This window comes from Phalacrocorax aristotelis, chromosome 10, assembly GCF_949628215.1.
Source record: "Phalacrocorax aristotelis chromosome 10, bGulAri2.1, whole genome shotgun sequence".
In the NCBI taxonomy this organism is placed as follows: domain Eukaryota; kingdom Metazoa; phylum Chordata; class Aves; order Suliformes; family Phalacrocoracidae; genus Phalacrocorax; species Phalacrocorax aristotelis.
This window is the reverse complement of record NC_134285.1, coordinates 3816609-3836648: the sequence shown is the minus strand read 5'-3', so window position 1 is coordinate 3836648 and position 20040 is coordinate 3816609. Positions and strand designations below refer to the sequence as shown.

The following is a 20040-nucleotide window of genomic DNA, read 5'->3' as shown; positions in this document are numbered from 1 at the left end:
GTGCAGTGTGAGGGCATTGGCATCGCTGAAGGGGGAAGGCCCTGCCGGAGGCTCTGTCCCTCTCGGCTGTCTTTAAGGATCCTTGAATCCCTGTCCCCTGGCAGCCTTGGCCGTGGCCTCACTCTTGCAGTGAGTGCAGTTTGAGCCAAAGCACCCTGGGGTCATCCCTCCTCCCCTCCTGTCCTGCCTCGTTTTTCTCCCAGGAGCTTCTTGGGATGATTTCTGAGTACTATTTACCACGTTGACCAGAGCGGAGAAGCCGAGCTCCTCCTTGTGCCAGCTCCAGGTTGGGGCTGTGCTTATGGCCAAGTTACAGACTCCAGTATGATGGGGTTAAGAGTGAAATGTGGATGCTCCATCTCTGGAGCTTGCGGGCAGCCTGCCCCAGGGGCTGGATGGGGCAGCATCTCCCCGGGCAGGGTGGTCAGAGCAGCTTTGGGGTTGGCAGCCTGTGGGAAGATGCGTTACACCCCAAGATGGAGTGCAAGCGTCACACCCCGCTCCCATCCCTGCACGCTGTCCTTTGGCACACACCTCACTTTTTGCTTTCTCTGCCTGCAGGTGGCTGGAGATGCTGATAGTCTATCCGAGGACAAACAAGCAGAATCAGAAGAAGAAGAGGAAGGTAGAGCCCCCAACTCCCCAGGTAACCCCAGGGGTACACGCACTGTCACCCAGTCCCTTGCCTCCCTCTCAGGGCCACGGCATTGCTCTGCTCGCAGGAAGGATCCCCCCAAAACCAGCCAGACCAGCGGGCTGCCAGCCCTCTGATGCTGCCTGCTCCAAGGGTGAGAGCCAGGGCAGCAGGACAACGTGAATTAATTCCTGGTCGTCACTTCCCAGGGTCACACGCTACTGCTGCTGCTTTCCTGGCTGCTTTGGGGCCACGTTTCGCCCCCCAGCCGCTGTCTTGTGGCACCAGCCCTGCACACGCTGTCCCAGGAGCGGCTGCAAAGCCGTGTGGTCCCCATGGGGGACCAGGGAGAGGTGCTGGCCATTCACAAGACTTTTCAGCAGAAACAGGATGAAATTCCATCGGGCTCCGGTTACCCACTTTGAGATGACCCCAGAGATAATGGGAATGAAAGGAAAATACTAAAGGCCAGGGCCAGGCTGGGAGCTCCGGGGGCCGGAGTTGGGCTCTCCAGGGACCTGGCGGTGGCTTCGTGCTCACTTTGACTATAAATGGTAAAAAGCGGGGCCAGCCGTGACTCACTCGTTCCTGCGGGGCTCCCACGTGGCCGGAGTGGGGGAGAATCCCACAGATGGGGAACGTGACCCCGAGGCCACCCTCGTCCCTTGCCGGGGCTGAGAACAGCCGCGTTCCTGAGGCTGCCTGACCTCTGGGCGTGCGTCCCACCGCTGCAGGGGACGGGCTAGGAGGGCTCCTCCAGCCGAGCCGGGCGGCGGCACTGGGGGACTGAAAATAGCATCGGGGCTCCCCTGAGCCCCGGTTTTCAGGTTTCCTTTGATGAAGTCCTGAGGCTGGTCCTGGTGCAAACTGAGCCATGGGTGGGTTTTGTATGGTGTTTGTTTGAATCGAGTTTCCACCGCTCCACTGGATAGAGGTTCTGGGCAATGGGGAAAAAAATGGAGGGAAGATGATCCTTTTCTGTATACCAAGCTGGAAGTTTGATCCACCCCCTGCCAAGGGCTGGGGTTGTCACAGCCCCTCAAGTGCTGGCTCCAGTGATGCTCCAGGGAAGATGCCTCCTCCCTCCACAGCCAAGAGCTGACGTGTTTTGAGTTGCAGGTCCTCAAGCCCCAGGGAGGGGGCTGCCACATTCGGAGCACCCCAGTGAGCTGATGCAGCAAGGCAGGGATGCTCACCCAGTCCCTGGCACAACACGAAACCCAGGCTGGGTTCAAGATGGGGACGGGGCGGAGAAGAGAAGGGGCGCAGAGCCAGAAAACATCATTCTGGGTTACATTTCATCACCATGGCAACTTCTTGGAAACCATACAGGATCCAAGCTCCTGAGCACCAAATAAGGGAAGCGGTTGTGGGAAGGATGCTGGCTCCCTGCAGGCGGACAGGCTCCCCAGGTGCCTGGGGATGGGGTGAGCATGGAGCCTGGTGGCACTTTTACCCTCCTTGTCTTGGGGTGGACCTTTAGCTCGCACAGGAAGGAGTGGGGAGGTGCGCCCCAAGCCCCATTCCGCTTGCTACCCTCCTTCCACCCTCTCGATCCCACCGCTCCTGGCGCCGTGGCACCACTGAAAGACTCAAATTCACTTTTGTAAAACCAACCTCCATGTGGGACCTGCTGCCGGATGGATGCTGCGCTGTGTCGGGAACTCATGAGCAACTTGCAAAGGCAGAAGTGTCTTTCCTCTGTCTCCCGAATCGTGCTGATGCAGGTGGCTAGTCCGGGGAAGGAGAGAGGATGCTGGGGAGAAAATCAGCACCAAATCCCCTTCTCTGAAATGGCTTCTCCTGAAGTTGGCGGCTGTTCAGCTTGCTCTCTGTGTGCTGGCAAAGAAAGCCTGATTTCTTTCTAAAGACGGACGCCTGCTAATCCGGCAGTGGATCGTGTCTGAGAGCCACTCAGGGAGGGACGGACACCTTTGTGATTAAAAAAAAAAAGTTAAAACAATAGATAGTTCTGCTTTTCTTCACCCCCACATAGTTTTTCCTTCTGTGCTACAGCAGAGCTTGGCTGCAGCCAGGTGCTTGTTGGGCATCAGGGCCATTTTCAGCTCCCCCCATCGTTTTGCATCTTCCCCCTGCAAAATCACCAGGGTGGGAGCAACGCAGGTGAAACTGGGAATATCACTCCAGCTGCAGATTTTTGGGCAGGAATTGTTAGGTGCAATCCTAGAGGTATTTTCACCTTGGCTTTGCAAGCAGGTTGCGATCTTAGGGGAAAAAAGGGCAGGTTTCTCTTGCAGCTTTAGCCATGCTCCAGCAGAGAAGTGCAGGCAGCGGGAGAGACTGGGCTTGCTGCCTTCACCTGCTTGCTGTCCCTGGGAAATCAAGACAGGATTTGGGGCTGAAATCTGGGATTTGAGGCACTGCCCTCTGTTGCAGGACAGGTTTGCACAGGGGTGCGGCAAGCTCAGGTAAGCAGAGCGTGCCCAGACATACTTAAGGCAACTGGAGGCTGGTTCTGCCGATTTTGGTGCACACTCCGTTTTGGAGCTATTCATACGTTGAGCAGCAGAGAGTTAATTTCTCTGCTTGCTTATAGACTGCTTTTTGGCCCTCATATCTCTGTCTAATTAAATACTTATCTACAAATAATTATATGGGGGTGTGTGTAAGGAATATATAAAAATATATATCCTGAGCTGGCGATTAGCTTTGCGCTTTCAGATCAATGAATGAGAGAGTGGTTGAGGTTGGAAGGGCCTTTGGAGATCGTCTGGTCCGACCCCCTGCTCAAGGAGCATCCCCTCGAGCAGGATGGTTGTGAACTCTGGATCGTTTACCTCCAAGACTGCATTCCTTTAGAGTGAAATTTCCAAGGGGATTTTTAAAAAAACTGAGGTCATTTGTTGCTTGTTGTGGCTGTGCACGGAGCCAGGACCCGCTCCCTGGGAGATCCCCCGGCGGTTCCGGCACAGGCCTGCGAATGCTGGTTTGGAGGTGCAGGGCTAAAACCCACCGGTGGCTGACATAGGAGGGGGGACGAGAGATGCTCTTCGCAGCCTGTGTCCCCAGCCCGTGGCTGCTGGCTCAGGCGTTCCTGGATTCCCCCTGCTCCGTGGAAAGGGAACAAGCAGCCGGAAGACTTCCCACAGTCCGGAGGCTTTGGAGGGGGAGTTAATTGTCATTGATTTATTGGTGGCTTTAAGGAAAATAATCTGCTAATGAAGAAGCTTAATATGACAACAGCAAAACATCTGCTAGCAAACAAAGCCAAACCCTAAATGAGTTGTGAAAGCTGCTGCCTCTTCTGGGCCGGGCGCCGAACCTGGGCTGCCCGTGCTGCGGCCACTAAAATGGCATCCTCATCTGATGGACTCCAGAGCCCCTCATTAGCTAGCAAAGCGTTTAAGGTGATGAGTATCGTTTTAAAATAGCATAAAAATAGCATAACGCTCAATCTGATGTTGTATTTCTTTTTAAAGAAACAGCCTGTTAGGTAACCAGAGCACCCGGGAAGAGTAAGCACCGGGTGGGTTTTATTCTTTTTTATTGGTGGCCTGTAGCAAACCAGCTGTGACAAACAAACAACACAGCTGCTGGTGGCAGGGAATTAATTTTCTCCTCCATCCTGTGTCCTTTAGCTTGATTTCTTTTTTTTTGTTAATTGACATTAGTTATAACACTGAGAAAATTCAGTCCTGGCAAACGGGCCCCAGGAGAGAAGCCTGATGTCGGTCTGCATTTGTGAAAGGCAGCGGCTGCCCGCGAGCCAGCCCGCAGAGGGACCGGGGACGTGCAGAGGGAAATGGGGGATGCTGTGGTTGTTTACATCACTTACAGAGGATGCACTGTCACCCCAAACTGGGTTTTGGCAGAGGTGAGGGGAGCATTTCCAGGTTCCCTGTGAGCCAGGACCTCACAGACCCGTTTCTCTGCCGGGTCTGCAGCGCTGCACCTGAGTTGGGTGCATAGCCCCACGCGTGCACCACATGGCTTTTGGGAAGAGCTGCTGTGCCGGAGCATAAGCGGAGCTGCACGGGACCCCGAATGCCGGGGAAGGCTGGGGCTTCACTCCGCTCGGGACTGGGCTACACCAGCACGAGATGAGCTTTTCCCAAGGAGTTACATAGCGGTGGCCGCAGCATCCTGCGCGCCACACCAGGAGGGGCAATTCCTATCTGAAAACAAAGCCAGCGAGTCCCTCCACTGCCACAGCACCCAGCTGAAGGTCTCGTTCATTTGTCAGCTCGCCTTTGCTCTGGATCTTTTCCTAGCTGGATGCATGGGGAGGTGCAGCCAGCTTCAGGAGCCCTCCCCAGGGAGAGACGGTGAGGGATGTTTCCTCTTTTGCGGCAAGAGCGGCCGTGGTCCCTTTGTCCGAGGAAGTCCTGACCCATCCTTGCCACTGCACTGCCCTGGGGCAGGGTTTCCCCCTGTGAGCTTGTCCTCTTGGGAACGTGGTGGTAGCGCATCCCGTCCCATTGTGGCACACGTAGTGGGGAGCACCCAAGCCATGTGGGACCTCCTGGGATAGCCCGATGGGGACCCTGGGTGCGGAGCTGGGACAAACCCCCTTAACCACGCTGTCTCCCCTGTTCTCCTTAGGAGCCTGGTCCTGCTAAGATGGCCGTGACCAGCAGCAACATCCCCAGTGCGGAGAAGGTCCCTGCCACCAAGTCCACGCTTTGGCAGGAAGAAATGAGGGGGAAAGACCAAGTGGACGGGGGCAGCGGCATCAGCCCGGCGCAGAGCTCTGTGCAAGGCCACGCCGGGGCTGCCAGCTCCCTGAAGGATCCTGTGCTGGACAGCAAGGAAGGTGAGGGACCCGGGTGCGAGCACTGGTGTGGCACTGGGGTGACTTGATTCGGGCAGCTGAGCTGGCAGAAAACCACCGTAGAGGGAAAAGTTCTCTGTGGGTTTGGTTCCTGGAGCATCCCAGCAAGGAGGGGGAGGCAGCCCTTGTCCCTGCTGTGTGGGGACTGTATCGAGGCATTACAGGCTGGCATTCAGGAAGGAAAAAATTTGCATCACGTACTGGAAAATCACAGTGTGGGGCCCAGTCCTGCCCTGGCAGGAAGACGGGGCTGTCTGCCCTCACAGGTGACATTGCCCTTGCGCTGGGGCAAAACGAGGGGGAAAATGCCATTTCTAGTCTCTCCGCATCTCTGCCTGGGGGAGTTGGAGGGCACAGGGCCATGCTGCGCTCAGCCCGGCTTCAGGGCTGCCAAGCCCTGAGCACCGCTTCCTCCTCCAGCCCTCGCATCAGGGCCCAGTTTATGTTTGGTCTCCCCAGTGAGTCCCTGGAAGGCCACGGCATTGTCCTCCCTGGAACAAAAGGGGCTGGGGACTGTTCCTGCTGGGGCTGTGGGCACAGCCCACGCGCTGCAGCCATTTCCTTTATCTGCCCACTTGGATGGGGGACGCTTTCCACCCACTCCCGGCTGCAGGAGCGATGTATGCATCGCCTTGCATCCATGGAGCTGTGATTGATGCCAGGTTGGGAAGGACAGGGATGGAAATGGGTGAGGAGTGGTGACTACAGCCATCCATTCCTTGATTTGAAGGTTTAGGTCTTTCATCTGTGCAAGCCCAACCCAAGAGCTGGACTGGCATCCCCAGTTTCCTGCAGGCTGTCCCACCATCTCTATGGGCACGAAGGGTGGTCAGGGTGGAAAAGCCAAGGGTGCAAGAGGTGGCACAGAGTGGGGCTGGGGGCCCAGGCTGTCTCTGCTCTTGTTGCCTTCCCCTGTCCTGAGTGGGATCGGGTGGTTTTGTTAAAGACAGAATTCCTTGAAACCAAGTGTGGTGACTTTTCTGTCCCTTAGACGAAAGCTCCATGAACGGAGACCGGATAGACTGTGGGCGGAAGACGCGTGTCGAGAGCGGGTACTTTTCCTTGGAGAAGACCAAGCAAGACTCGAAGCTGGAAGAGCAGCAGCTGCCGCCCCCGCCGAGCCCACCCAGCCCCAGCACCCCAAACAACAGGTACAGTTATCCCAAATCGCCCTCGCAGGAGCATGCCCAGCCCTTTCCTTCCCCAGGTACCCGATCAGGCGACCGAATGATTCACAGCTTCTCTCTGAACTCCTTGGACTCGAAGAGCAGTTGCTCCATGCACAAGGACTCCAGCAGCAGAGATGTAGGAAGGGGAGCTGAAAAATCGGGGCGTCCCCTTTCTTTTAAAGCCAGCCGGCAGTACACCACCCTGGCCGACGTTCCCAAGGCCATTAGGATCAGTAATCGTGAGGCCTTCCAGGTGGAGAGGAAGCGGCTAGAGCGGAGAACCCGGGCCCGTAGCCCTGGGAGAGAAGAAGTGGCCCGGCTCTTTGGCAATGAGAGAAGGTAAGGGATGAGTGGCTAATCTCCTCCTTGCATGCTTGCAACAGCAGCGAGGCTGGGTCCCCGCCGCAGCCCTGGACGGAGCAGGCAGTATTTGCTGGGTGAAGCCCCTTTGTGTTAGAGTGCTCCTGGGTTTAAGGACGCCCATCCACACCGACCAGGCGGTGGGATGGCTTTAGTAGTGCCAGCAGGCAGGTGTCACCCTGCCTGGCCACTCTGGGGACAGCTGGCTGGGGTGGGAAATGTTCGGTGGCCGTATTTGCAAGCAAGCCGACCCTTCCCATCCCCTCCCCGGCATGGCACACGCTGGCAGCTGGCACCATTAATTAGGTTAGCTCTAAATGGTGTTAGTGCCGGGTGCGTTACGCAACTGCCTAATGAGCTGAGAGAGGTTTGAAAATGTCATGGCATTAATCTGGGAGAGGAGAGGCGGGTGCAGTGCTGAGGCAGGGTGCAGCGGGCTGCAAAACAGCTTAGTGCGGAGGAGGGTGGGGAAGGGCGTCCGCACGCGCGCCTGCACCGCGCACCGGCGTGCTCGGTGCTCTCCGGGCGAGGTGAGGGACGGGCTCGACTTGCCCTGGGAGAGACGCATTTGTGCTGTGAGAGCAGCAGAGCAAACCAGGAGACGGGCCCCGGGCGAGAGGGCCGCCTGCCAGTCTGATTTTCTTGCCCTGGTTTTCCTCTGGGCATGTTCTCTCTCGCACGGTTTCAGCAGGCACTTCTTTATTTCTTCCCAGCCCCTAAAGGACTGTTTTCCAGCCTGGCTTCCTCACGCCGAGAGCTGGGAGCGGGTCTGGGGAGGGCGGTGCAGCTTTGTGCCGGTGCCGCTGGTTGGCAGGAGGATGCCGAACCCATCCCGGCCTCGGCAGCGTGCACAGCGAGTGCCAGGCTGGGGATAAAGGAGAAGAGCATAGATTTGGCTTTGTCTGCCTGGGCAATTGGGTGGGAGGAGAAGGGTGCCATGCAGGTCCTCTGGCCACCCCGGCTGGGGACGAGGCTGAGGAAGGGCTGGGGACTGCTGGTTTGCAGAGTGAACTGGTGTTGGCCCAGGTGTGGGCGAGATCATGTCCCCGCTGGGTTTGCTTGCACAGGGTGCCCTGGCCAGTGCCTGCCCCAGTGCGAGAGGACAGCAAGTTCCTCCCGTGCCGACAGTGCCTTGCTCCAGCCCTGGGTGTATTGTGCAGCACTGGGATGTGCCATCTGAGGACAGGGAGGAGCAGATTTATAGGCAGATAACGGGGGCCTGGAAGAGGATGTTGCTGCCAGACGCTGTCCTTTTTTAATGTCAGAGCCCCACTCATTGCCTGCTGATGGGTGCCTTTTCCCAAGGAGTCTGTTTTTCCCAGCCCAGCTGGGCTCCTGGGGCCGTTAACAGGTTTTTATTGCTTTATCAGTATTGGCAAAAATTCCCCTGTGTCAGCTCAGGGCCTTTATCAGAGCAGGATGGGTGCAGGGAGGACAAGCAAGGCAGAGGTCTTGCTGCCCGCAGGGCTGAGCCCGGGCCAGCATTTGGGAGGGGGGCGATGGCAGAGAGCAGGACGAGGGGTCCCCACCTGCCGGAGGGTTCGGCCGGGGATGGCGGCCCGTGGTGCCGGAGGAGCGTGCCATGAGCCGGGACGGCTCAGCGGGCAGTGTTTAGGGATGGGCACGTTTGCTTTCTCCTGATAACCTGAGCATTGGCCTGTGTGGGTGGCGTGGGTGGAGGGGCCATGTGTCCCAGAGCTCAGGAGGACTCGGCGGGGTATGGAGAGGCAGTCCAGCGTTGCACCAGAGAATTAACATTCGCCGGCACCCTGCTCAGCTTGGCTTGGCTGCTTTTTAAATTTGAGTTTACTTAGTCCACATATCCCTCTCATTTTTCTCCTCCGAGCTCAGGCTGTGCTGTTTGAGGTTGAGCAGATACAATAACGCACTTCCGTGCTGCGGGGTCAGCTTTTTCCCCTGGGTTTAACACCATTTCTAATAATTCTCAGTAACCCACTAACATGTCCGGGAGCGCTTGCCTGGCATCACTTGCCTACCCTATAGGTGCCAGCCGGGCATTGTTCAGATTGGCCTTTCATCTCTCAGTGCAGCCAGAAGAACTTGCTCTGATTCTGTTGGTATTTTCGGCTCTTCCTTTCGTTTTCCATTTACCCACCGTAAATCAGTTATAAGTGTCAGAGCTATGGATAGAAAAGAATTATTCTAGGTACCCAGTGCTGCACCCTGAGTGACACACCAGCAGGCTTAGCTCCAGATAAAGCTGCTTTTCGGGCTTCTTGTCCTGTTTCCTTATAGTAAGAGATATTACATGACTTATGTCTGGGACTTGTGCTGAAAATTTTCCATGTTGACCATTTATACCTGACGCTGACTCCACGCCCCATGCAGACAGCTGAGCTCACAGCCACTCAGAAATATGAATCAGAAACCAGGCGATAATCTCCATGATTTTGGCGGAGCGGCAGAGTGCGAGTTCCCTCTGCTGGCACGCAGCAGGACGGGGCTGCCGGCACCGCACTGCCAGCACCGCACAGCAGGGCCCGACCGGGCCAGGGGAGAGGGTCTGTGTCCAGAGAGGTCGAGCCATGCCTCCAGTCTCATGTCTCAGACCCATTCTTAGGGCAAAAGAGCAGGGGCAGATCTTTGGAAACCCTGTGGATAAATCTTGAAGCCTGTTTTGCACACAAAATCGCAGCGGAGAGGGCTGCAGGGACAACACTGGGTGCTGGTCCTCATATCCCAGCAGAGCTCTGCAGCTGCGGGGATAAATCCTGGCACATTTCAGGAAGGTGTCAGCAGCTTTGGGAAGGAGACCACCATCATCAGGTGGGGTGCAGAGACCCAGAGCCCCTTCCTCCGGGAGCGTGGCCCCAGGCTTACCCACCTCCTGCAGCTCCCCAGGGAGCATTGGGATTTCTGGTGGGAAGACTTGGGTTTCCTTGCACACTTCCAGGGATACAGCCTCTAAAACGGTGGCTTTCCCAGTTGACCCCATGTTCTGTTCAGGCTGGCAAGAGTCTGCTGTGGCGTCTGCCAGATCTGCTGTAGGAGTGTGGTCAGGGGGCTGAGGAGTATTTCTAGCCTTGATAAATAGCAGAGCTGCCTGAAATCGCTTAGAAGACTCTTCTTTCTCAAATTCCTTCTCTGGAGCTTCTTGAGATGTAAGGCTCTTCTCTAAATGCTGCTTCTACCCCTAGAGAGAAGTTCCTGCTCTCCCAAATATAGTGGGATTTTTTCGTGTCTAACTATCCTCTTCATTTTTGTGGACCTTTTGGGGAAATTCCTCTTCCTTTTCCTGACACTCGCTGTCTTTCTTGCTGCTCAATAATGAATCCAATAAAAACAAGCCCTTCCAATCAAAGAAAAACATTTAACGATAGCTCGTGCTGGTCCTTTATAGCTTTCCTTCCCACCACACACACCCCTCTACCTAACAGCCGAGATCTGCAGCTCGGGTTTAGTGGCCTGGAAAAGATTAACATCCTGCATGGCCAAGGAACTCCTTGGGACGAGCTTTGTAGTTGAGCAAGCACTAAATGGCACTACAGCTTTTGAAATGCTTCTTCCTACCTGTCCACAGCCGCCTTCTGTCAGCATGGAGCTGCTGTTCAGAGGCAGCAGCTCTCTCCTCGGCACGGTGGGGAGTAGAGGAGAGCCCTTCCCTTCCCTGTCCCCCCAGGATCTCTAGCAGTAACCTCTCTGAAATGTTGAGCTAATGGGAAAAAACCCAATTCTTTCCTGTAATCCGGATGATATTAACCCCTGGGGCTGTGATTTGGTTGCAATGATTTATTTTTCTTCTCCCCTTTTCAATGACGAATTACTGGAATGATTTTGATTTTGTTTTGTATGTAGATGCAGATATGTAATTTCCTCTTCTGTTCATTCATTTTCCAGCCTTGTTTTCTTCCAGGTCTTGTTGCTCTCCACCTTCTCCTGCTGTGTTGCTGTGTGACGTGTCCGCCTTTACTTCGCCTGCTTCGCTACCATCTCATCTCAATCTCAAGCCGTAGAACAACCTGGTGGTGCAGCCCCTTTCATGAGAAATCAACCTGCTTTTGATTTTGTTTTATGTTTTTTGGTTGGGGTTTTTTTTTCTCCTGATTTGTTTTTCTTCAGGCCTTCACCTAGTAGGGCACAGACAATGTTAATTCACGGACCTCTTACTCCCCTCTAAACTGAGACTCAGAGAAGGCTGGGCCAGTGTAAAAAAGGTTAAACAATTGTAACTCCAAAACAGTTCCCCATCTGTTGGTGAACAGAGGACGTGGATTTATGCTCCGCAGGCTGGCTTACGTGAACGGACATTTCATGAGCAGAACATCCCAGGGGGATTGGGAGCTCTGCGTGAGCCCGGGATCTGCCCGCTCCCAGTCTGCAAACTGGGAGGCAGCAGGGGCTGAACAGATGCCCCGTAAAAACATCAGAGACATTCAAACTTACAAAGCCAAGTCTTCCCCACCGATTTTGTCCCTTCTTCTTTGGTTGTGGGCTTCAGCGCCTGGTCCGGGCAGCCTGGCGCTGAGCAGCAGTGGGGGGCCCTCAGCCTGCCGGGGGATGTGATGTGCTCAGACTGTCTCATTTACAGAATTTGGTGCAAATGTTGGTTGAAAACTGAACATCTCATGTTTTTTAAGTCCTTAACTTGCTATTCCTTTTTGTGGGAAGTGTTAAAAATGTTTTCTGGATAACCGATTTCCCCTCATGTGGTTGCCATTGGGATTTTCATGCGTGTTAGAGGTTCACACAGATCAAGCAGCCCCGAGTTTAGACGCAGCACGTGTGGGTCCAAATTTTGTGTCAAGAACCCAGCTGGGGAGGTTCAAAATTGAGCTTTAAACCTCACAGCTTGGAGCACAGCTGGCATGTTGGTGGTGGTGGGTTGTTACTTCACATTCCCAGGTTGTGATTAAAGACCTGAGGTTGATACTTGCCCAAACTCCTGGGCCTGCAAACTTAGACACCAGCAGGTCCTTTGAAAATTCCAGCATTTCCTCTCCTGTGGGTCAATGAGAAACTTTTCATGCTGAAATGATGCTTTTAATTCCATCTGCAAAGACCTGTAGTTTGCTGGTTCTTAGGGGCATCCCATTTGGGTTTGGTCGGGGCTAGCGCCTGCTCCATCGCATTTCTTTGTAGTTCTCCGTCCTTAGGAGACGTGTGCCACGGTGCGATGGGCCGCCAAGGCGGTGTCTGAGAGCCCAAGTTGTGCTCCCTGCTGTCCATGCTGGATTTGCAGACCGGTTTGAGAGGAGGGTAGAGCCCCGAGGCTTTGCAGGGGATGCGCTGCTGTGCCTGCACAGGGTTCTCCTCATCTCCTCGTGCCTCTTCAGCTGGCGCACCCTGCGAGCCAGACGTGTTGTCTGGAGGCACCTATGGGACTCCTCACTCAGTGCAATCCTGTGGATGTTTCCCGTGTGAGGCTGAGTTTTTACAGGGTATCTATTGCAGGGAACGTGCAGGGTGACCCATAGGTACCTGTTACCTCCACACCCAGCTTGGTCTGGTGTGTCTGCTCTGTGACCTGGGGGGCACTTGATAGCTGCAGTGCTAAGAGAGTAAAGACAAAGCTTAAGCCAAAGGTGCTCAATAATCCCTGCTTCTCAAAGGGCTGTAAAATTTACAAGTAAAAAGCTATTGCTGGTTTTGCGAGGGTTTTCTACATATTTGAGAAGATACTATTTGTGGAGCTGAGTAGCATGAGGTTTTCCCCCACTTTGGGGGCAAGTAAAATGGAGCGTGTCAGACTGGGGTATTTTGCCCTGGATTTGTGCACGCCAGAGCTTGCAGAGAAACAGGGACCAAAAGCCAGGTGTGCATGAGCACTGGGTCGAGCAATTCTGCAGCCTTAAATTTGTGGGATTGTACAGCTCAGCACAGTTGCTGTCCTTGTGTTTAAACTGGCTCTGGTTTCCCCTTTTTCTCTGTTTTCCAGGCGATCCCAGGTAATTGAAAAATTTGAGGCATTAGATATTGAGAACGCGGAGCACATGGAAACGAATGTGTCGCCCGGTGCTGCCCTTTCCAGTGAGACGCGGCAGGGCAGGAGCGAGAAGAGGGTTTTCCCACGAAAACGGGTAAGCTGCTCAGCCAAGGTCTCATGGTGGGCTTTGGAGGATCTGGGAGCCCAGGATAGAAGATTTAACTAGAGGGTTTAGCTCTAGGGTTTGTCCCTGGGGAGAGCAGGGGATCTGGAGTCGCAGGCAGGCTCGTACAGGAGCCAAATCGCTGTGTGTGCTCAGTCTGTGCAGGTTTGCCGCTTGCTGCTCTGCTCCCTTTGCCCAGCTGCAGATCAGAGTGGAAAATCCAGGCTGTCTTTTCTCCTTCCTCCAAAATAGAAAGAGGGAAACTTCAGATCTGGCATGGCAGGACACGTCAGGATGGGGTGAAGTAACAAAAGAAACAGGCAGTTGTGAGAGTCCCAGATATGCTTAGTTATACTGGGAACTAGTTAATGCCTGAGAGGACAAAAAAATTTTATTGCCAATGAAACAACGCTTGTTCTGAGCCTGAGATGCCCCTTAAATACACGGATTTTTATGCCGTGAGCCAAGAGAGTGGGACTTGCTGTCCTAGTTCGTGCGCTGATCTGGGCTAACGCTGTTTACACAGGACTTCACTTGTGAAGGTGCAGCTGTGGGCTCTATCCTGGATGTATCTGCGTCTCCTCTGTCCCCGCATCGCCGGGCAAAGTCGCTGGACAGAAGGTCCACAGAGTCCTCTATGACGGTGAGCCACCGGGGCCGTGTCCTCTGCCTTGCGGGAGGACATCAGACGCCCTTCCCAGGCAGGTCTGGTGAAAACTACTGTGCTGCTTTCCCCATAGCCAGCACGTAGGACACGGGATATGCTCAGATTCGGAGCAGGTTTCAGTGACTTGGCTTCTCACTTGGCATGTTAAGGAGAGCTAACACGTGCCCTGGCTTTCTAATGACTCTTCCTTGATGTTTATAGAGTTGCAAGTGGGTGTCAGTGGGACGAAGGCTGCGAGGGAGGGCTGAAGCTGCCCTCCTGAGCTTTCCCTCTTTGCGTATTTCAAATGCTCACCAGACCTGGAGGCAAACAGTACAGAACAAACACAAAACGCTCTTCTCTCACTCACCACCCTTCTGTAGGAACAAAACAAATACACTCGCTAATCTCTCAAAAAGATTACACAGCCATTGTAAATATGAGCTGCATTTTTTGTGGATGGGCAGCTTCTATTCAAGGACTTCTCAGAAAAATGCAGTAGCTTAGCATTTCTGTAGTAGCTTTTCATGTAGGCTTGTACAGCCACAAGAATGATTTTTAAATTCTTGGTGGCAATAAAAAGGTGCAAGAAGTACACATTAAGTGGTGAGGCATATTGTCTAATGAAAGCAAGAAAATCATGCAGTTGGTGGGAAGAAAACCTTTTCCTTACATTAAATATGCCTTTATCGTGCCACTCTGCTACGAAAGTAGCAACATAAGAAAAAGCTGCATGCTTGCTGCCTTGCAGCCATGACGGCAAGACTCTCCCTTGCCTGTCAGGTTTGCTGTGTCAGATCAGGTCAGTTATCTGTCAGGAAAAAAGCTGAGGGAAGAGTTCATCCCTTGTTAGGCTCGGTGGGTTACAGCAGAGCTGTGGCTTGCGCTGCGTGGGTATCTTGTCCATCAAGTGCTTTATCTGTTTTTTGTTTCTAATGTCTACACCCTTCAGTGGCAGCTGGTCCCACACTTTTTGTGCTTCAGCAGCTTTGCAGCTTCGGGCAAACCCTGTGCTCTCCTGCCTGCCTGAGCACTTGGAGGAAAGCAGAGGGGTTTCCGTGGAGGAGCGGGACCTGCAGGAGAAACCCTCCTGCTCCGGGCGCTTCTGTAGCGTCTCACTGCAGCCCAGTCTGAAACCTCCACGTACTGCTTAGCAGCACCTTTCCTCTCTGGCTGCTTCTACACCTTTGCTTAAACTTTAAGGAAACTCAGAAGTGTAGTAAAGTAGTATGAATGATGCTAAGGAGGGATTTACCTGCTTTTGCAGGAGGTTCTTGCCCTGTGCTTCCTCCCAGTTGATAACAAGCCCATGAGCAACTGTAACACTTTTACTACTTCTCTTTTCCTTCTCTGCAAAGTGCATGGTTGGGAGCCGGTTGGTTTTGATCCACAATGTAGATCCTTCACTTGATGCTCTCCTGTTGTACAAGAAAGAGCTTAAACAGGACGTAGACCCAGGGACCATGATCCCACCTGCACTTTGACAGAGGAGAAGCAGGCAGGTGGTGGTATCACTCTCTCAGGGTAAATTAGGGCTGAGATTAGAACTTGCCGCGCTCAGCCTACTGCAGAGATGGGTGTAGTCACTGCAACTGCTATTTTCTCTATAGTTTGTTCGTGGTTTATCACTGCCTTGTCAGCAGAGCCTGGTGGGGCTCAGTGGGTTTATTGCCTGCAGCCACACCACAGCCAGGGCTGCTCAGGCTGGCGTCTGCCCGCTCCTTCTTCCGACTCTGTAGAGCTTCAGGAAGGGCAAGGTGGCATTTACTTTCCCATGTGTTTTTGTGGAGTGAGGCTGGCTTCCCACCACCACGGAGGCACTCAAATGTGGAGTGTGCTGCCCCACAGCATTTGATTGAATAGGCTTCCCCAGTTTTCCATTGCTCCCCTTGCTATAGCCCATTTCAGATGCTACAGCTGCATTTCACACACTGCTGTCCTTTCCTCCTCCACTCTGCAGCACGTGGAGCAGCTGGAGGAGCTCAGCCTCAAGGGAGTGAAAGCATTTCCACCACATCCTTCCCTGCGCACAGGCAGGGCTGGGAGGAAGGGCTAGCAGGAGTTATCCCACGCTATCTTGGTTGTTTTTTTCAGAGCTTCAACATCCCAATGCACCCGCTTTGGAGGAAAGAGCAGGTGTCGTTTGGGTGGTGTCGTGCTCGGATTCCCTGTAATTTCCAGCCTTGGGAACTCAGCCTTATTTAGAACCCTGCAGCACATAGTTTTTCCTTCGTAGTATATAAAAGAGGGACAAAACTGCCTGCAGTCTTGCTAATTCCTTGCTGCTTCTTCCTCTGTAATGCTGGTGTAACAGTAGGAAATTGCAAGAGAAGGGGGCAGCCTGAGTAAGCCATACGGCAGGTCTCTCTTCCTCCTGGGAGCAAATGTTTAGCTCCACACAGTGTAATGTTCCAGTTTAACTGTTGCTGGTCTCTTTTATTGCTGTGCTGCGTTTTATCAAGCTGCTGCTGTTGTCTGCCAGGCGCAGACACTTCCACCCCGCCCTCTGATCGCCTCTCTCCTTTCCTGCAGCCCGACCTGCTGAACTTCAAGAAGGGCTGGTTGACAAAGCAGTACGAGGACGGGCAGGTGAGTCCAGGGGAAGCTCTGCCCTTTGCGTCGGTCTTCGGTGCCGCTGACGCTCACTCCGATGTCCCAGCTGCACATGGGGCTGCCCTCGGCACTGACAAAGCCCCAATGTCCTTGCAGGGTAGATCAGTATTGGGCCGTGCTCCAGGTGGGAGAAACCACATGTAGGCGCTTGGGCAGAGCAGCGACAGCGAGTTTGTACAACCCTGGAGCCAGGCAGCAGTGGTTGTGTGCAAGCCCTGTGCAAATGGTGTTTGTCTTGGAGCTGGAATAGCTGGTGCTCTGTCCTGGGGAGGTTTCAAAGCCCTACAGCTGGATAGTGTGTTGTGGGTTTCTAGGGAGCCGGGGCAGCTTCAATAGCAGCACTGGTTTCGTGTTCCCATTCTCTATTAGTCTCATCTCCCTTGTGACCCAGCAACTCCTTCGGTGTCAGTAATGAGGCTCAGATAAGCTCTCCTGAGGGCTGGGGAAATGCAAGAAACAAATAAATGCCTCTGAGTTGATGCTGAGGGAAGCAGACGCTGCTGCTTTCCTCCTGTCCATTCCAGGAAGGATGCAGGATGTACTGCTCTATCAGAGCCTTAGAGACAGGCACTGATGCCAAGGTGGCGTGGGTGCTCTGGCTGTTTGCAAACCACCCCTTCCCTGGATTTCCTGCCCTCCTGCTCAGCCCATCAAGGGAAAATGAGGGCAACTCGCTCACGGCTGTGAGCGCCATGGCCCAGGCTCCGCTGCGGGGACCTGCTGGTACCTTGGGCCCTGGGGCTGAGGGTGTGTCTGTAGGCAGCCAGAGGAGGAATCAGCTGCTTTATTAACTGAAAGCTGCCTTAGGTAAGCCTGTGCCTTGCTGGGAGCATGCAGAAGGCATATTTGTATAGAGCAAGGGCCAGGAATAGGCTCCAACTCAATTTCCAGGTACTGCAGATAAACCAAGAATATTTTACTGTGCTTTTTTTTAATAAAAAAGGTCCCTCTGAGGCTTTAAGTGCAGCCACTAAAAGCATCGCCTTGCCAGTGGAGCTAATGGGAAGGCTCCGACTGCCCTGTGGCTCTCACGGTGTTTCACCGTTACATGCAGGGTTGGTGCCGCTGAGGTCCAGCGCTGTGCCAATGTGGCAGTGCTGGGGAAATGGGGAGCCTGGCGGTGCAAACCATCACTGTGTCCCTTGTGTTGCTGCCTGTTCAGGTCTCCCCTTTCCCCTGGGAGGGCCTCTTGGTGAAGCCGGGTGCAGAGCTGGGAGAGGAGAGCTTGGGAGCTGCCTCCTTGTGGGGCATCTCTGCAGGTGACTTGTGATGAGCTGCTCGGGCTCTGCTGGTGGGGAAGGAGCAAGACTGTAACCGCCCCATCTTGGTTGTTTCCTAGTGGAAGAAGCACTGGTTTGTGCTGACCGACCAGAGCCTGAGATACTACCGGGATTCAGTGGCAGAGGAGGTGAGTGTCTTTGCCCTGAGCATTCAAATCACTCTCCACCCAGGGGAGCCCCAGGTGCTCCCAAACTGACCCCAGGCAGGTTGTCTTCCCAGATGCCAAGGTCCTGGAGCATCACTCTTCGGGGCTTTGTGCTTCTCGAGGACCTGCTGCATGCTTCCCTGCAAGCCCACCGCACTTTGGGATTGCAAAACATTACAGCGTATTTTACCTCTTCCCTCTCCAGGCAGCTGATCTGGATGGAGAAATCGATTTATCTACATGCTACGATGTTACTGAGTACCCGGTTCAGCGAAACTACGGCTTCCAAATCCACGTAAGGAATATGTGGGGAGGAGAAAGAGTCCAGCTGCAGGACGGCCAACGGGGCTGCTCACGCTGTGCTGCTGCTTGGGGATGCTCGTCCGTGGCAAGGGAAACATCTCCCCAAACACCTAAGAGAGGCCACCTGGCATTCCCCCCAGTGCTCCAGAGAGCTACGGCCTTCCGTTTGAGAGCCTGGTTTTGGTTCAGAAAAAACGGAGGGGGAAAGGGAAGGTTTTGTCTCAGCCTTGGGGGCTCAGCTGTGGCAAAACTAGCCTGATTGCTGAGAAACGCTAATTCCCACTGTGACTGTGCTGGGGGGATGGAGGGGCTGGGTGCAATCTCCATGCAGCTGGTGAGCAGTGCTGGGTGCTTGGGGCTGGGAGCAGGGTGGTATCGGGTGGGGTGGGAAGGTGCTGGTGGGCGCAATCAGCTGCTCTGAGCCAGTCCTCCTCCCTCACCAGACGAAGGAAGGGGAGTTCACCCTCTCCGCCATGACGTCGGGCATTCGCCGCAACTGGATCCAGACCATCATGAAGCACGTTCGCCCCACCACTGCTCCCGATGTAACAAGGTAAAGGAGGGAGTTTAGCAGTCCCTGCAGTTGTCTGGTTTGCTGTGCAGGAGTAACTCTTCCCTTATCCCCTTTCTTTCCTCGTTCTGAGCCCGTCCGTTCCTGAAAGCTGCAGCTCTTTCTCACATCCCTCTCTCTGGGCTTAATTTGGATACGCTTTGTGGGGATGCTGATATGCTGAGTTACTCTTACGCCTGCAGATTTCAAAGAGGGTTGAAAATGTGGCTTTAATTTGTGCATAGGGATATGAAATACTGTTCCTATATCAAGGCTCCTCTGGATTCCCACCAGGTATTGTGAAACCACTTGGATTCAGTTGTGCTGGGTTCCCCCTTTCCTCTGGCTACTGTTCAGCACGAGCTGCCCATCCCCTCTGTGGGTCACGGCAGCACGAGCCCAGGGTTCAATTTAGAAGCTTTTTGGCTCTGATATATTTAAAACTCCAGCCAGCAAATTGTCTTCCCTCCTCTTTTGATCTTCCAGATAGCTGCCGCAGCTCCTTCCCCTTACGCGTTAGTAATGCTCGTGTCTCCTCCTGCCGTCAGTGCCAGAGGAAGGGACCCCTCGCTTCACAGAGTACCTTCTGTGAGCGCTTGCGGCTGTGGGTAAAGGGTGTTTGACCTCCTCACAGCTAACCGCGCCAGCCGCACTCGTACGGGCCACCTCTTACAGGCTTCATGGACACGGCCGCACCATTAACTCCGTCTCCTGTCCTTATCGTAGCTGCAACGAGCAGGTTTTTGCCAGGTTTGTCCCCGCATTGATGGAATGGCTCTTCTCACCCGGTGCTGTTGACCTGGAGGCGCTCCAGTCTCTCCTTCCCCATCCCGCTTGGCACTCGGCCACTGTTTCCCAGCCCTGCCCGAGCTCTGGTGGATCTCGCGGGGGTCTCGGGGAAGCCGCCTCTCTCCTCACTCCTGTGTATGTTTGATTTCCATGCAATCCCAGGAAAAACTTCTCTTTGAAACTATCCGTGCTGAAGCCCAGGTTGGAAAACTGTGTTCTCTCCTGTATTAACGTTTTGTGGTTTGTATATCTTGTGATTCACTGCATGCTCCTCCTTTTCTGCACCTCGGATGGGAAGTCCTGCAGTTTCCATTTAGTTTTCTTTTTTTTCTCCCCCCTTCCCCCCTTGTTTTTTTTTCTTTAAATAAAAGCCAGAGAGAAGGGAAGAAGCAACGTGGTCTTAACACTTGATTTCCCCACACTGGTATCTTCCGATGTGACTAGATATGAAGATGAAGACCAAGGAAATTTGAGGGGACCTCTCTGACTTTAAAGAGCCAGATATATTTATAGCCTAACAGGTTACTGTAGCACAATAATCCTGCAGCACAATAATCCCATACAAAATGGTTTGACTTGGCTTATCCCAGTGAGAGGGTCCAAGCGCAGGTACCAGTTGGGCAGTAACTTGTTATGCTGCATAAATAGACCGGGAGTCTCAATCCTGAGCTGGGGAAAAGGGAATTACAGGTGCACTTCTGTTGTTTTCCA

General features: G+C 53.9%; 1 protein-coding gene across 4 annotated transcripts in view; it reads left to right on the top strand.

Annotated features, from left to right (window-relative positions):
* MPRIP (myosin phosphatase Rho interacting protein) overlaps nucleotides 1-20040 on the top strand; it is an 81917-nt gene that overhangs the window by 38396 nt on the left and 23481 nt on the right. For 3 of the 4 annotated variants that reach the window (XM_075104784.1, XM_075104786.1, XM_075104785.1), the window contains exons 5-13: nucleotides 562-646; nucleotides 5198-5408; nucleotides 6418-6577; nucleotides 12852-12993; nucleotides 13529-13645; nucleotides 16181-16237; nucleotides 17601-17669; nucleotides 17893-17982; nucleotides 18434-18543. In XM_075104784.1, the coding sequence (XP_074960885.1) occupies nucleotides 562-646; nucleotides 5198-5408; nucleotides 6418-6577; nucleotides 12852-12993; nucleotides 13529-13645; nucleotides 16181-16237; nucleotides 17601-17669; nucleotides 17893-17982; nucleotides 18434-18543 (1041 nt within the window). Of the gene's footprint in view, nucleotides 1-561; nucleotides 647-5197; nucleotides 5409-6417; nucleotides 6935-12851; nucleotides 12994-13528; nucleotides 13646-16180; nucleotides 16238-17600; nucleotides 17670-17892; nucleotides 17983-18433; nucleotides 18544-20040 lie in introns of all 4 variants that reach the window. The other variant, XM_075104787.1, reaches the window with a different exon arrangement.